Source organism: Achroia grisella, unplaced genomic scaffold, assembly GCF_030625045.1.
Source record: "Achroia grisella isolate CSIRO2021 unplaced genomic scaffold, CSIRO_AGI_Agris_v1 utg971, whole genome shotgun sequence".
Classification (NCBI taxonomy): domain Eukaryota; kingdom Metazoa; phylum Arthropoda; class Insecta; order Lepidoptera; family Pyralidae; genus Achroia; species Achroia grisella.
Window position 1 is genome coordinate 2586714 of NW_026713077.1, and position 15396 is coordinate 2602109.

At 35.0% G+C, this 15396-nt stretch overlaps 1 protein-coding gene across 1 annotated transcript; it reads right to left on the minus strand.

The window, feature by feature from the left end:
- Positions 1-8582: 8582 nt before the first annotated feature.
- On the minus strand, positions 8583-14864 carry LOC131854224 (large ribosomal subunit protein uL24m). The gene is made up of 6 exons (XM_059205355.1): positions 14729-14864; positions 14476-14651; positions 13189-13306; positions 12628-12768; positions 10561-10692; positions 8583-8765 (listed from the first exon to the last, which is right to left on the minus strand). The coding sequence occupies exons 1-6, from the start codon at positions 14822-14824 to the stop codon at positions 8667-8669; spliced, it is 762 nt and encodes a 253-aa protein (XP_059061338.1). The 5' UTR covers positions 14825-14864; the 3' UTR covers positions 8583-8666.
- Between the last annotated feature and the right edge of the window lie 532 nt (positions 14865-15396).

The following is a 15396-nucleotide window of genomic DNA, read 5'->3' on the forward strand; positions in this document are numbered from 1 at the left end:
CTCTAGTCAGGGCACGATCTTTTAGAAGGTCATAGAGAGACTTCGCTGGCATAGGAGACTTCCCACATCGACCGCATATAAATTAACCAGTATTTTTTTCATTAATTCGCTTATTAATTCGTAATATATATTTGATTTTATTGCATGTTTTCTAGGTGTATTTGTTTCCTATGATAAAGTAAGCTCTATAGGTACATATCTTTGTATACTTAATACTAGCAGTTACCGCAGCTTCGTCCGCGTGGAATTTAACTTTATTTTTCTAAAATAAATGTAGCTTAAGTTACTCCTTATTACACTAGTTACCTACCAAAAAAGTCCCGTCAGAATCGGTCTAGCCACTTCAGAGATTAGCCGGAACAAACAGACCGACAGACAGACAGACAGACAAAAATTGTAAAAAATGAAATTTTGGTATATGTACCGTATTTGTATTCATATGCATGTAGTAAAAGACGGTTATTTCAATATTACAAACAGACACTACAATATTATTTATATGTAGAGATTAGAAAACCTTCTGAGCAATAAGCTATCATCGGAAGTAAGGCAATGTACTATTAGACTTTAGACCACTGAGTTCGTCAAACCTACTACATATATATATATATTATGACAATAAGAATTATCTTGAAATAGTATTAAATGGGTGAAACCAGTTGGAGCCAAATCATAATGGATGATAACGCGAAGATACTAATGTTTACTTGCCATTTTTAAATCGTTACAATGTAACAGTAAAGATGAACTTGACTCACTGACAGTTTAAGATACAGATTACAATTATATAAACGAAAAGTCATATCATCTCTGATCACCGTACAATGTTATTTTGACTGTTAAACTTGTTTTGACTTCTACGATAAAGGAATATCCTAGTGTGGTTATAGATAAAATGTTAAGTCACGTTTTCAGAAACTATTATTTATTTAAGTTATTATTTTTTTTAAACTTTCGTGTTTAACATACATTATTCACCGGGCCTACCCGGTTAATATCAGACTAAAACAGGACAAATATAGGGCTTATATAGGACTATAAATAATATTCGAATAGGTTGCACTAGAGTGCAACCTACTCAAAACGTCGCGTCGAGAGAGAAATACCTTTATTTGCCATAAAATTATTCGTGTGAAGATCCGGTTAATAATATAAATAATAAAAGTTATTCTTATTCCTATTCTTAGAAAACCGTCGTTATCTAGTAATTAACTACCCTAACTAAAACCCGAAGCTCCTGAGTTCCATTCTAGTCGACCCAATCATTACTGTCAATTTATATTACTGACTCAGCGTGATGGAAAAACATATTAATCCGAAGCGGCGATAGGCTAGTCCCCTGTCATTTTTATTTCATATCCAAATGAATTTAAAACATTTTAATTCATGTTGGGCTATTACATGCTCTTAAGATATATCAAATCTACCGTCAATTCGGAGTGAATTTGAGCTAAGAAGAACTGGCAAGGAAGTTAGATCTTTTTCTTTTCAAATAACGCCTGAAACACCATGTGAATCACGTACGCGTTGCCTACCCTAGAAAGAAACCTCAATATATCTTTCTTGAACCTCATGCTGTACACTCTAGCGAAAAGCTCGGTAGGTAGTTCATTCCACAATGTAAGTGTATGCGGGAGGAAGCTCCTCTGAAACCCCACTGTGTGAGACCACTTAGGTTCCAGCGTATGGGTATGAATTAGCTGTCGATGGCGAGCGTTGCGATGGTAAAAGGTGGCCGTAGACATCATGGCGAATAATTCTTCAGAACACAGTCCGTTGTAAGCGAAAATCCGTCTAGGGGATTGTAGCCATCAAACAGCTTGCTTTGTAAGCTGTTTCGATCGAAAGGTTTTTTTTATACTACTATGGTGGCAAACAAGCATATGGTCTATCTGATGGTAAATGGTTACCGTAGTCTATGGATGAATGAAACACAAACAGGGGTGTCACGTGCGCGTTGCCGACCCTTAAAAAACCTTAATATGCCCTTCTTGAAAAAGATCCTGTAGCCTCGTGAGAAAACCTCGGCTGGGATCTAAAGATCCAAAGCTGAAATAAGTTCTTTTTGTTCTCGACCAGATTCAAACTCACTCACAAACCGTTTTAATGGTGGTAACCACTAGACCATCGTGGTCTCTCGGATATTTTTCTTTATAAGAATTTGCTAACTATAACATAGCAATTGCACTTGCTTATCTTAGGTGAACGGTCAAGTAGGCTGATATGTAATTATATTATCAGTCACTGACATAGATTACTTGTTATCTAAATTATAGTCTATAATTTATATAAAAGACATATATACCCTCTAAGAACTATTTGAGGAAAGGGGATTATTAATAACTCCATTGATAGCACTGACCTCCACGCGGCCTCCATGGAAACGGTCATGATAAATTCCTGGTGAATTTGCCACGATGGGCTAACTGACCTGACCTCATGCTAATAGAAATAGAAATAGAAATAATCTTTATTCAAATAAACTAATTACAAGCACTTTTGAATAGTCATATTTTGATTCTACCACTCATTCGGAATGCAGATTCATCACAAGAAGAATGAGCAAGAAACTTGTGTGTTGCTCTTTTTAATCTATTTAATCTTATCATCTTCCACTGATGCCCCGCCTGCATAAACCGTTAGCGTAGACAAGAGCATCATTCCAATAGGACATTATCGACTACATACGGACCAGGAGTAACCTGACATTGGGGGTGACGCAGCTGAAGTCGAGTCACAACGCAAGTTTCAAAGCATTTATGGCCCCTGGAGACCCGCCACCAATATGCTGCTCACCTTCATGAACCTTCACCTTCTAATGGCCAAAGGAGGTGGTATATGGGCGCTACCGTGGCAGATTGTCGTCATCGGTACCATGATCACACAGACAATTTATATTAATACTAGTTGTCTTACTATTCCCGGCAAACGTCTTTTGCCATATAAAGTAATAACGGTATTAAAATATAGGCCTATATTCAAATTTTCACCCTTCTATCACTAACCCCCGCGTTGACCCCATTGCTGATAGACCTCCACGCGGTTCCCCCTGAAACCATCGTAATAAATTCCAGATGAATTTATCACGATGGGTATGACCTCATTCTTCTTATCAATAAACCGTTAGCGCAGGCCACAGAAAATTTTGGGTAGTATGTATTTTCTAATGCCACAGAATAAAAAAATAATAGAAAAATATTTTGTTGAAAAAATGAAAAAATACCAAACCTAAACTAAACCTATTCTCAGGCCTACTTAATGTACATACAAAATTTCATCAAAATCGGTCAAACCATTTCGGAAGAGTATAAACACTAACCCTGTGACACTTCACATGTAGTTTATTTGTTAATAAATACATTATCAACAATTAATAGAAGATAAAAGCCACGGGGAGATAGTGAAGAAGTTCTTTTTTAGTTTCTTTTCAGAACTCTAATATAAAACACAAATTTATAATCTACCAATCCTTATTTGATAGCTCTGTACTGAACTGAAATCAAATTCAATCTAATCAGTGTAACTTAATCTTTAAAAATATATGAAATAGAGTACATATGTGAATGATAACTTATCTACGGGTTGCAAAAATATATCAATCAATGGATAATACAGTAATTATCGTTCTGATTGATTTACCTTTGTGTCAAATACCCTAAGTAAATAACACTGACAACAAAATCATAACATAGTATAAAATAAAGTCGCTGTCGCTGTCTGTCCGTCCCTATATATGCTTAAATCTTTAAAACTACGCAACGGATTTTGAAGCAGTTTTTTTTAATAGAGTTATTCAAGAGGAAGTTTATATATATAATACATGTACACCCTCGCTCGCGAGTAGCTAGTAATATTATAAAGAGGAAGGATTTGATTTTTTATTTGTAACTGACTGACCCGTGCAAATTCCTCTGCATCACACATACTTGACATTTATCATAATATTTTGTCCAATTCACATAGCCTATATGTTATTCTGATATATAAGCTACTAGCTACTCGCCCCGGCTTCGTCCGGGTGTACATGTATTACATATATAAACCTCTTCTAGAATCACTTTATCTATTAAAAAAAACCGCTTCAAAATCCGTTGCATAGTTTTAAAGATTTAAGCATACATAGAGACTGACAGACAGCGACAGCGACTTTATTTTATAGTTTATATATAATATTTATTACTGTATAGTTTATTTTATTAAAACCCGTTTAGTAGTTTTTGAGTGAAAGAGTAACAAACATCCATTGATCTATCCAAAGATCGTTAAAGTTTGTGACTATGGGACTCATAAACTTTCGCGTTTATAATATTAGCACAGATAACATAATATTACATAATATTAGTAAGAACTAAGATATATAAACTCGTGTATGTGTAGGTTTTAAGGGTGAGCATAATAAATCTATGTAGGTCGCATTGCTACAGGTGCTACAGGCACCTGACAATAGCCCAAACAACCCAATAAAAAATATGTGTAGTTTGGATATAAGATGAAATAAATTCGTTTTATAACTATCTAAGAAAATTTAATGAAGTTAGATTTTAGTTTTGTGCGAGAAATTAATTTGAGTTCGTTCGGAAATCATTCCGTGCGACCGTACAATCATCACACAGTTTTCTGCACGAATCGAAAACATTTTTAGTTCATATGCCCGTACGAACAGTTACAAAAATATTATTCTACAGTTTTAAAAACAATTAATTATCTATAAACTGTTATTGCCATGCACACGCCGCATGCACAAAATATGTTATTAATATAAAACATGTTATTAATAACTATAGTATAGTTATAATTGCCCCCATACGACCCTCCACTAATAAATACTATCATTTAATAACAATCTTGTTATTTAAAAATAACACTAAAAATGTAAACGTCAAGACTTAAGAATTTTGATTTTATTCTACAAATACTCGTCAATTTGTTATTGCAAAATATATCTATAGGTACTAATATTATAAAGCTGAAGAGTTTGTTTGAACGCGCTAATCTCAGGAACTACTGGTTCATATTAAAAAAATATTTTTGTGTTGGAAAGTCCATTTGTCGAGAAAGGCTTTAAACTTTAAGCTGTATAACATTACGCTACAACCAGTAGAAGCGAAGCATCAGTAAAAATGTTTGCAACATTTTTAAACGGGAGAAATAATTCATATTTGAGGGCTTCCGTTGCATGCGCTGGGAAAACGGGTCAAGTTATCCCAAGCGAACGAAGTCGCAAACACAGCTAGTTTAGTTATAAAATTATTGCTCAATTACTGAGGTACTTTTTTATACATGAATGGCAAGCAAGCTCACGGTTCACCTTAAGGCAATATAACCGTCGCTTAAATACATAAACTACACGGCTATCACGTTATCACGCGACACCCATGATACTACTCATGCGTATCCATTTCAGATGACATGCAGTAACATCACATCCCATCTTTATGCGGTTCACCCTGGACACCGTCGTGTTTAATTTTTGTCACGTTGGGCTAACTGACCTGACCTCTTGTTCATCTTATCATCTTCCTCTGATGCCCCGCCAGCGTAAGCCGTTAGCGCAGGCCCGGGCACCATTCCATTATCATCATTTAACAAAAAAATGTCTTAATTGGAAGTGACATCTCTGATGTTTCAGGTGTTTACAAGCTAATATAACCATTTACCATCAGATGCACCCTATGATAATTTTTGGTGGTGGTCATTCTGGTATAAAAAAAATACAGTTTTGTAGGTATATCTGGACAGGGAGAGAAACACGAGCTTTGAAGGTGAGTCTTGGCGTACGTCGGTAAGGAGCCCCTTAAACCTATGCCCGGGTTATAAGTGCCTGGAAATGGGAGGAGTTTCTCTCTCTGCCACACGATGGACCCGGCACTCACACGGTGAAACATGAAAGCTAAGTGCTAAGTTCGTCTCTTATTTAAATTCCTGTACATAGTTACAAAATACTGTGCTAATTTAAACGTAAATTTAAAAAATACTATAATTTAACAATGGTCGAAAAATAATTTTCCTTACATAGATGTTTTGATAACATTCGATTTCTACATATATAGGTGATCGTTACATTTGATAATTTGAAAGTCAATGCCAAGGTTATCAGGAAGGTCACTCAGTTCAGTAATAACTGGAGGGATGTCCTACAAATGTCAGATATCGACAAATAATATTTATTACAATATATAGGTCAGTTCTTACTTGAATTGAATAGAATAGAAAATAATTTATTCAAATTAACTTACATTGAAACACTTGTGAATAGTCATCATATATTTTTTTTATCTACCGCTCACTCGAAAAGCTGTATCACAAGAAGAACGAGCAAGAAACTTGCACGTTGCTCTTTGAAATAATTTTGTTGTAACTTTACATTTTTAAGTCAAAAAGTCGTTGTATATCTATGTAAGTTATAGAGTACCGGAACAAACTTGTGTCTGAAATCGAAACTTCACTCCATAAAATTTCGGTTTGGGGTCTGAAAAATTGTGTTCAATTCAACCCCAAGAATACACAAGTTTGCGCGTTTACCGCTAAATAGATTCCATTTATTGTATCTCCTGAGATACTATCTTTGATGTGAAGCCAAATCTCGAGGTCCTTGGCGTTGATATATCCAGTGACGTTCAGTTTTGCGGTCATTTGGAGGACAAGGCTAATAACAGTAGAGTGAGACGGTATTTCACGGCGGCCCATCGCTTGCAATTATACAAGGCGCAGATCCGGCCGCATATGGAATACTGTTCTCATCTCTGGGCGGGTGCACCACGATACCAGCTACTTCCATTTGACCGCATTCAGAACCGAGCAGCCAGAATCATTGGTAATCAACGTCTATGTGACAGACTCGACCCATTGGCTTTGCGGCGAGATATTGCATCTCTGTGCATTTTCTACCGCATATATCACGGGGAGTGTTCTGAGGAATTGTTCGGATTAATACCAGCTGCTGTGTTTCACCACCGTACCACCCGCCAGAAACTGAAATACCATCCTGATCATCTGGATGAATGGCGGTCTTCCACAGTACGGTTTTCTAGAAACTTTTTGCCTCGCACAACCACATTGTGGAATCACTTTCCAGCAATGGTATTTCCGAACCGATACGATATTGAAACCTTCAAGAAAAGAGCTTATTCCTTTTTAAAAGGCCGACAACGTACTTGCAATTTCCCTGGTGTTGTAGGTGCTCATGGGCGGCGGTAATCACTTACCATCAGGTGAGCCGCATGCACAGAAAATATCTCTTATAAATATACTAATATTAATATGAATGAAAAAGCCAATAATTCTCTGGTCTATGGTTGATTGGGAGAAAATACAAGTCAAATCCGCCGTCTGCACCTTTGTGTAAATGACCCTCGCAACTGCGTCTACGTCACATTTCCCGTTTTGGTATATTGTGATTACAGCTCCGCTCCTATTGGTCATAGCGTGATCTTATAGCCTTCCTCGTTAAATGAGCTATCTAACACAAAAGGAATATATAGGAGCCCCTTAGTACCCACAACAGAAGCTCCTAGCGTCCTCATGTTGGGACTAGATGGCGCTGTCTGAATGTTCCTGAGATATTATTGTGGGTAGTATACGTATTATTTATTTACTTTTTATTGCACAAGAAATATATTACAAAGAACATAAATAGTTAGACTATGTGGAGGGTAGTACAATTATACGATTAAAGAAGTTTCTATCTTGACCTCTTGTTTACTTTTCGCAACTGATTATTGTAAACTTTCAGAAATGATACGTCGATGCAGCAGTACTTTTATTTTATTCCTTTTTCAAATTACACTCCACATAAATTGCGTAGCTGTATTCGACGTCTGGTCCTCTCGGTTGCCTCGAACAGAAAGGAGGCCGCTAGGTTTTTTTTTCGGACTACTCTAATGCTGTTGGCTGCAGCTGGCCTTTACAGCTTCACTGGACGATAGGGGGCGAGTGCAGATGACACTCCAAACCAAAGGAAGGACTTATGGAGTGGCTGAAGGCCAACTCCCGCCTGACGGATACGACTTTAGTCTGAGGGCGCCGCATGGGTTTGGAACCTCAGCTCAGTCCGTCGTAATTTCGATCCCCGTTTGAACTGGACGGGGGATCGATCGGAGGGAAACGCCACTTTCTCCTTCCCATTTAAATACTCTATGCGGATTAGTGGCGGCAGTACGGTGGCGCCCCGGTTAATTAGTGACATTACAAATTAGTCAAATGATTCACAATTTGTATATTGAAGCTCACACCATGGTTCTAAATTTGAAATGTAAGTAACAAATTAGTCAACTGAGTATGGTTCTAAATTTGAAATGTAAGTAACAAATTAGTCAACTGAGTATGGTTCTAAATTTGAAATGTAAGTAACAAATTAGTCCACTGAGTATGATTCTAAATTTGAAATGTAAGTAACAAATTAGTCAACTGAGTATGGTTCTAAATTTGAAATGTAAGTAACAAATTAGTCAACTGAGTGACTTTATGTATTGAAGCTAACGTGATCGATTAATTCGGTTCAGTTAAGATTACTTTGTATAAGAATTATCAAAATAGATTTAGTTTAAATCGAGATCAACACAAAATAAAACAAATATCACAGCAATTCTATATTATCATTAACTAATAAAATAACAATTATTATATACATATATTTTTTTAATTTTCAATTTAATTTCCAAATTCTGTTAGTACCAGTAGGACTTGGCCGGCACTCTGTCTTCTTTAATGCCCATCGATTCCATGATATCCATTTCAAAAGTTCGCAATTTAGCCTCGAACGTTATCTGTGAAAAAAAAAACATTGTTATAAACTTTTTTCACGATTTTTTACATTGCTCACATTATATAAAGCTCATTAACAATATTATAATGGTAAATATTTTGTTTATAATAATAATAATCGCAGGACAATTCACACTGTGCACTCTAGACCCATGTTAAGCTAGCTAAAGCTTGTGTTATGGGCAATAGACAACTGATACAACTACATAGTTTTTTTTTTAAATATATAATCGTTTGTATCGGTCTGTCTTTTCTATGTATAATATGTATATATTGCGGTGTGCTAAACAGCTAGACCACCGAGGCCGTCAATATATAATAATAATGAAATTGAAAAGCCGTCACGTCACGTTTAAAAAAAAAGTTAAAATTACAATAATGAAATAATATTGCCGTCTACTTTTAATATAGCGACATCTAGTATGTGGTTCGTGTACTTATTCTACGTATATATATTGTGATGAGGTGGCGCTGCATTATATATTATTTATTGTAGTATGTAGGTAGTGAGTATACCAGTAAAATGATTGCACTATTTATTAGACATTATTAAGTTTATTGGTAGTGTGCTACATGGTTTATTAACAACGCGTCCAGTCGACGCGGAGTCGGAACGTAGACTGATTTTACACTTAACTTAAATCTGTGTTAGTGGAGACGTAAACTAATGAAAGAGTCTCAAGTGTCGACAGAAATATTACAAGTGTAGGCACAATAACAAACTCATGCACATTTACTGTTTCAAATTACAAGTAGCACAAAATGTATTTATTAAAACGTGAAAAAACCAGCATAGGATGTGAAAATAAAACGTACAATAGTAATAATAACTGTCGCATAACTAGAAATTTCCTGACTTCCTCAATAATATCTTCACATAGCGTAACCTTTCCAACACTTGTCTAAGGCCTCTATCCTATCGTATCAGCCAATTTAAAATAAGGCAATACTTGGGTAAGTATTGCCTTATTTTAAAGTGATAGAATAGGATAGGATACGATAGGACAGGACAGGACAGTACAGAACAGAATAGAAAATCATTTATTCAAATAAACTTCATTTATAAGCACTTTTGAATAGTCACAATTTTTTTGTGTCACAATTTTTTTAAATCTACCGTCCATCACCGATAAAATAAAAGAAAAAAAAATAATAATAACAAATCTATCACCCCTTCAAAGGAAGATATATATAAAATAAATGTATAAGTAATAACCATATTTATGTGTCTCAAGTACAGATACAGATACAGATGCATCAATATTCATTACGTTTGATGATGATGATATCAAACGTAATTAATATTGATGCATCGAAACAAAACGGTTTGTAAACTCTGAGAGTGCAGTGAATCCAGAGTGGATTGACTGCACTCTGTTATTCTGTTATAACCTTTAGCGTATATATCGAAGAAAACCTATTTAAGTAATACAAAGAAAATATTTCAATATTTCAATCAGTTGAATAGTATCTTTAGCGCTCTGCTTAGTATGGTACTAGATGGCGCTCTGTGAATTGTCCAGAATAATGAATATTTGAAAAAAGAATATAGTTATGTTTATTTTAGTACACAATGAAATAAAATGTCAGAATGTATTAGACACTGAATTTAATAGTGATACCGCGGAATGTTCGAGAAGAAGCGAAAAAATTTAGAAAAAGTAATACAAATCAAGACCAATGTTCCATGTGTGACATTCCATATTTAAATTTTATAATTTTATTTTTAAATGCATTATTTGGCTATTTGCGATCGCAAACAACTATTATTTATTATTAATATAATTAAATAAATACCTTAGTAACAACATCAGCTGATGTATCCTTGTCAGGATTGGCTATATACAGATCTTTACTCTTGTAGTCTATGGTCTCTTCAGCCGATTTCGGTACTGGGATGATGCGACTACTGGCCAGAGACACACGGACCTGGCAACACATAATTGCAATACAACAAATAATAAGTTTTTATGAAAAAGGATACATATAAAGTGATACCTACAAACTCTAACGCTATTGAGCACTTCAATATACTTAACGAATTTATATATTTTTTTTTAATTCCGCTAAAATTTACATGGATGATCACAAATATTCAATGCGAAAACTTGACTACCGTTACGGCCTTCTCTAATGGTGATCAAATTCCGACCGTTATTGAGTCTACACACATATTGCGACACGTGTTTCGCCTCTGAACATCTCTGAGGCATCATCAGGCGTTGAATAGAGTTCGGATATAGCTTGGAAGCCTAGTGTTGACTGTTCGGCGACCAAACCGCGACTGACGTCTTTTTTTTTCGGACTACTCTAATGATGTAGGCCGTAGCTGACAACTACAGCTTCACCGGACAAACCCACGGAAAGACATATGGAGCGGCGGAAGGCCAACGGACGTATACGACTGAGTAGAGACTGAGGGCACCGCTATGGGTTCGAACCTCGGCTCAGCGGGGGTAGGGGATTGTTAGTAATGAGGACTCATAATACCATTACTAGCAATGCACCCTGTCAGGTTGACCTCCACGCGGTTCCCCCTGGAAACAATCGCGATAAATTCCTGGTAAATTTGTCACGATTGGCTAACTGACCTGACCTCATGTTCATCTTATCATCCTTCACTGGTGCCCCGCCAGCGTAAACCGTAAGCGCAGGCGGGTGCACTATTCCATTATCAAAAATAAAAAAAAAAACCTCGGCTCAGCCCATCTAATCTAATTCAAACGTGAATCGAAATTACAACCCCGTTTGAATTAGACGTGGGAGCGATCGGACCGCGGTGACATTGTCTGTCGCGCGGCAATATTTATACCCGATGTACCTACAGAAAGGGAGCGTGGCTTGTGCTCTATCCAATGCCTGATGATGCTTCGTTCAAAGGCGAAACCTGTGTCGCGATATGGGTGTAGATTCAATAACGTCGGAATTTGGACAAGCTCGTATTATTATATTGGAGTGGTTTGTCACAATTTGTGTATTTTCAAATAATAGATTTAAGTTATAAGAAATTATAGAATAAGCATAAAGTAAACTGTTTTAAATTAAATTTAAGATCGCTTTATACTATATATTTCTTTATCAGTCCATTTGTTTTTTATAATGCTAAATATCAGATAATTACAATTTTTAAGTTTATATTTCAAATTTTATATTTTTCATGTATCGGTCCGGTGTGAGTGCAAGCCATTTCTATTCATTGAACACAATATATTTTCCAGCGTCTATTTTATAGTCGTTGTAATCTTCATAATAATATAAAAGCCAAAATTTGATTTTTATATATTTTTTTTTATTATTCTTTTTTATTATTTCCTTGTCTTTACCCACCTGAAATTTGTGTGATCTTTTGTTAAGTTCTATTAAATGTTTAATTATATAAGTACTTCAGAATGAGAATAAATCTTAATCTTCATAATAATATAAATGCGAAAGTTTGTGAGTATGGATGTTTGTTACTCTTTCACACCAAAACTACTGAACGGATTTTCAAATTCAAATTAAAAAATCATTTATTCATGTAGGACATTTCAGCCGCTTATAAACATAATTTTTTTTATATTAATTTTTTCCCCTACCATCCAGTTCAGTATATGGAATCTATATTATAGAACCCATCATTTGGATAAAACTTTACAGCTTATGCATCAGAATAACACATAGGCTATATTTTTTATTGAAATTTAACACAAGTGAAACCGCTGGCACAGCTAGTAATTCTATACTTTCACATTATTTATGCTTATTTATATTTACTTTCAGTATTTGTAGGGAAAGATAACCATAAGTTATGCACCTTGAAAGCCTAAATTCACCTTTGGAAATTTGAACTAAATTTTTCTAGGTTCGAAGCCTGAATTCACTAACCTTCTCACCCTCTTCCGTGTATCTCCACTCAATTTCAGTGGGCTTCAAATTCTCCGGGTCTACGAGCTTCACATCAGTTGTGACGAGGAGTGGCGCCTCCGACTGGACTGTCACACCTGGGAAATCCTTGTCTTTACCCACCTGAAATTTGTGTGATCTTTTGTTAAGTTCTATTAAATGTTTAATTATATATTTAAGTACTTCAGAATGAGAATAAATCTTAATCTTCATAATAAATGCGAAAGTTTGTGAGTATGGAAGTTTGTTACTCTTTCACGCAAAACTACTGAACGGATTTTTATGAAACTTTAGTAACATGCATAAGAATAACACAGAAATTATAGCGAAGACCAAAGTAAAGTGGATTAAAATCTTTCCCTTTGAGAACTATAATGCTACAGACAAGCACATAGATAGATGTTGAATTTTTTTTACTCTTTTAAGTTGTTTGGGCTATTGTCAGGTACTTGGACCTGTAGCATTGCTACCTACTTAATTATGTGAAACTCATAACAACACTTTTTTTACAGAGGTTAAAAATTACACCAACATAATACTAACAACTCTGAGATGGGTGTTGAGCCCCTCAACAAATACCCAATTGCGTTCTTGAATCACTTGGGTAACAATGCCTTGCTTTCCTTTGTCTTTACCGACCATAACTTCAACTCTATCGCCCCTGAAAATAAAGTTAATTCTTGTTGTAAATAAGTCTATTCAATAGAAATTACAGAAAGTATAAACAAGTATTTTATATCTAAAACATATAAAATATATCATAAACATTATCCTACACTATCATATACAAGATATCGTTGAGATATATTGTATGTATTCATATTATATTCATTGGCAATATGGCCAACACTAGGCATATATACCACAATACCTATATAAGTTGCTTGGTGGATGAAGTAGGTGAGACAAAGATATAGCTATCTAGACTAAGACACAGCCATAAATATCCATGGTGTTGCTGTACAAAGAGTATGGTATACCTATACTTGTAATATTTCTATCAACACTCTGCACACTCCCCTTAATTTACCTCTCCAAATAACACAGATTACAGTTTGTAAACTAGTCCGCATCTCCGCGTCGGCAGCATCAGCTCACTACCAAATATTTTTTTATTATAGCTTTAACTTCCACATAATATTTTTTAAACATTATGCTTTTGGTTTATTTTTATTATTTTTTTCTTATTATGTGGCCCTCCTCTGGTAAAAACGTCCTCCATCTTCCGCCATCCCTCTCTCTCCATGGCAATTCACATAAAACCTATTCCTACTATGTTTTTATGTCATCTGGCCATCTTCTGCCATACAAAATGGCTGGATTTGACAAGCAAAAGAAAAGTATCTTTTGTCTGTCGGGTCCAGCCATTTTGTCATTACATTAGTCCATCTCCTGTCTTTGTATTGCACCAAGTTCCCCGCCCAAATAAACTTAACAATGCAAAACAAATAGTACAATTATTACACCCGTATACTCACTACCTACATACAAATTCAAATTCAAATTCAAAATATCTTTATTCATGTAGGTCTATTGCAGACTCTTATGACATGTCAAATCTACCGTCAGTTCGGAGTGATATCGAGATGAGAAGAACTGACAAGAAACTCATATACATAAACAATATATTATGTAGCGACCTCATCACATCATATATAACGCTACAGTGGTGAGATGATAACCACCGCGCTACCATAACTTCATCAGGGTAGCTAACAAATCGTCTTCTATTCCAATTTAAAACAGAAATAATAGTATTAATAGTGGACCTTCTACATGATACCAATTAATTATACTTTATAGTTAAATTAATAATAAAATTATTATTACTTGAAAAAACTCCACTCTCCAACGGGCTCCAAGAATACTTTTTTTCTCAACACACCAGTCTCATTTTGTTGTCTGAACTGAGCAGTCCACGGTCTGTTTGTGGTAAAACGGAACTTCTTACGTGTTACCTGGGCTTTAGGATACTGTGGATAACCAGTTGGATTCTTCCAATATACCTGAAAAGGAATACAAACAAAATTTGAGGTTATTTCAATCAAAGAGTAATATAATAACAATAAATTATGTACCGTACCTGTTCATAGCTTCTTTTTATGTACGATTCAGGAAGGTTTGAATATTTAACAGTGAGATCACCCACTTTCTTCGATAAAAAACCAAATATTCGCATTTTATATTTTGATTATTGAGTAACAAAAATTTGTATAAACTTTTTTTTTTATTTATAATCTATGTTTAAAAAAAAACTGTATGCCGTAGACCACAGACCATAGTAAGTAGCTGTCATCTGTGGTATCGATTTGAAAGTTTCCCCACTAATTTAGGCCCATTTTTTATAATTTGTATATATACATTTAAATTACGAGTTTATGGCTTTTTTTGGCATGTTATGTAGACCTATAAAAAAAATATACAAGTCTGCGAGTCAAAACAAACAAGTTCTATAGAAAAGGCAAGTCAATAAATTATCAGTGGAAATAATAATAATAACTATCCAAGCACTAATAACATAGAAGTAAAAAAAACAAGAATACAGTATTGGGAAATTTAACTATATGGATTTGTCTTCAAAATCTGAGTTTTGGAAGGATTTTTGTTAAAATTTTAGCGCAATAACCAAATGGTGAACTGGCAAGACATGTCTGTCTGTGGTACGAAATAGATAAAGGAACTAACTTATACAGCTTATTGTTCATTAAGACCGAATAGACACTCATCAAGAAATTTAAATGATTTTTAATT

Excerpts from the sequence above, each read along its gene's own strand:
- LOC131854224 (XM_059205355.1), bottom strand. The coding sequence starts at position 14,824 with ATGCGAATATTTGGTTTTTTATCGAAGAAAGTGGGTGATCTCACTGTT. Across the intron at positions 14,652-14,728 it reads TAAAAAGAAGCTATGAACAG|GTATATTGGAAGAATCCAAC; the intron begins GTACGGTACATA and ends ATTCCTTTTCAG. Across the intron at positions 13,307-14,475 it reads GGAGAGTGGAGTTTTTTCAA|GGGCGATAGAGTTGAAGTTA; the intron begins GTAATAATAATT and ends CTTTATTTTCAG.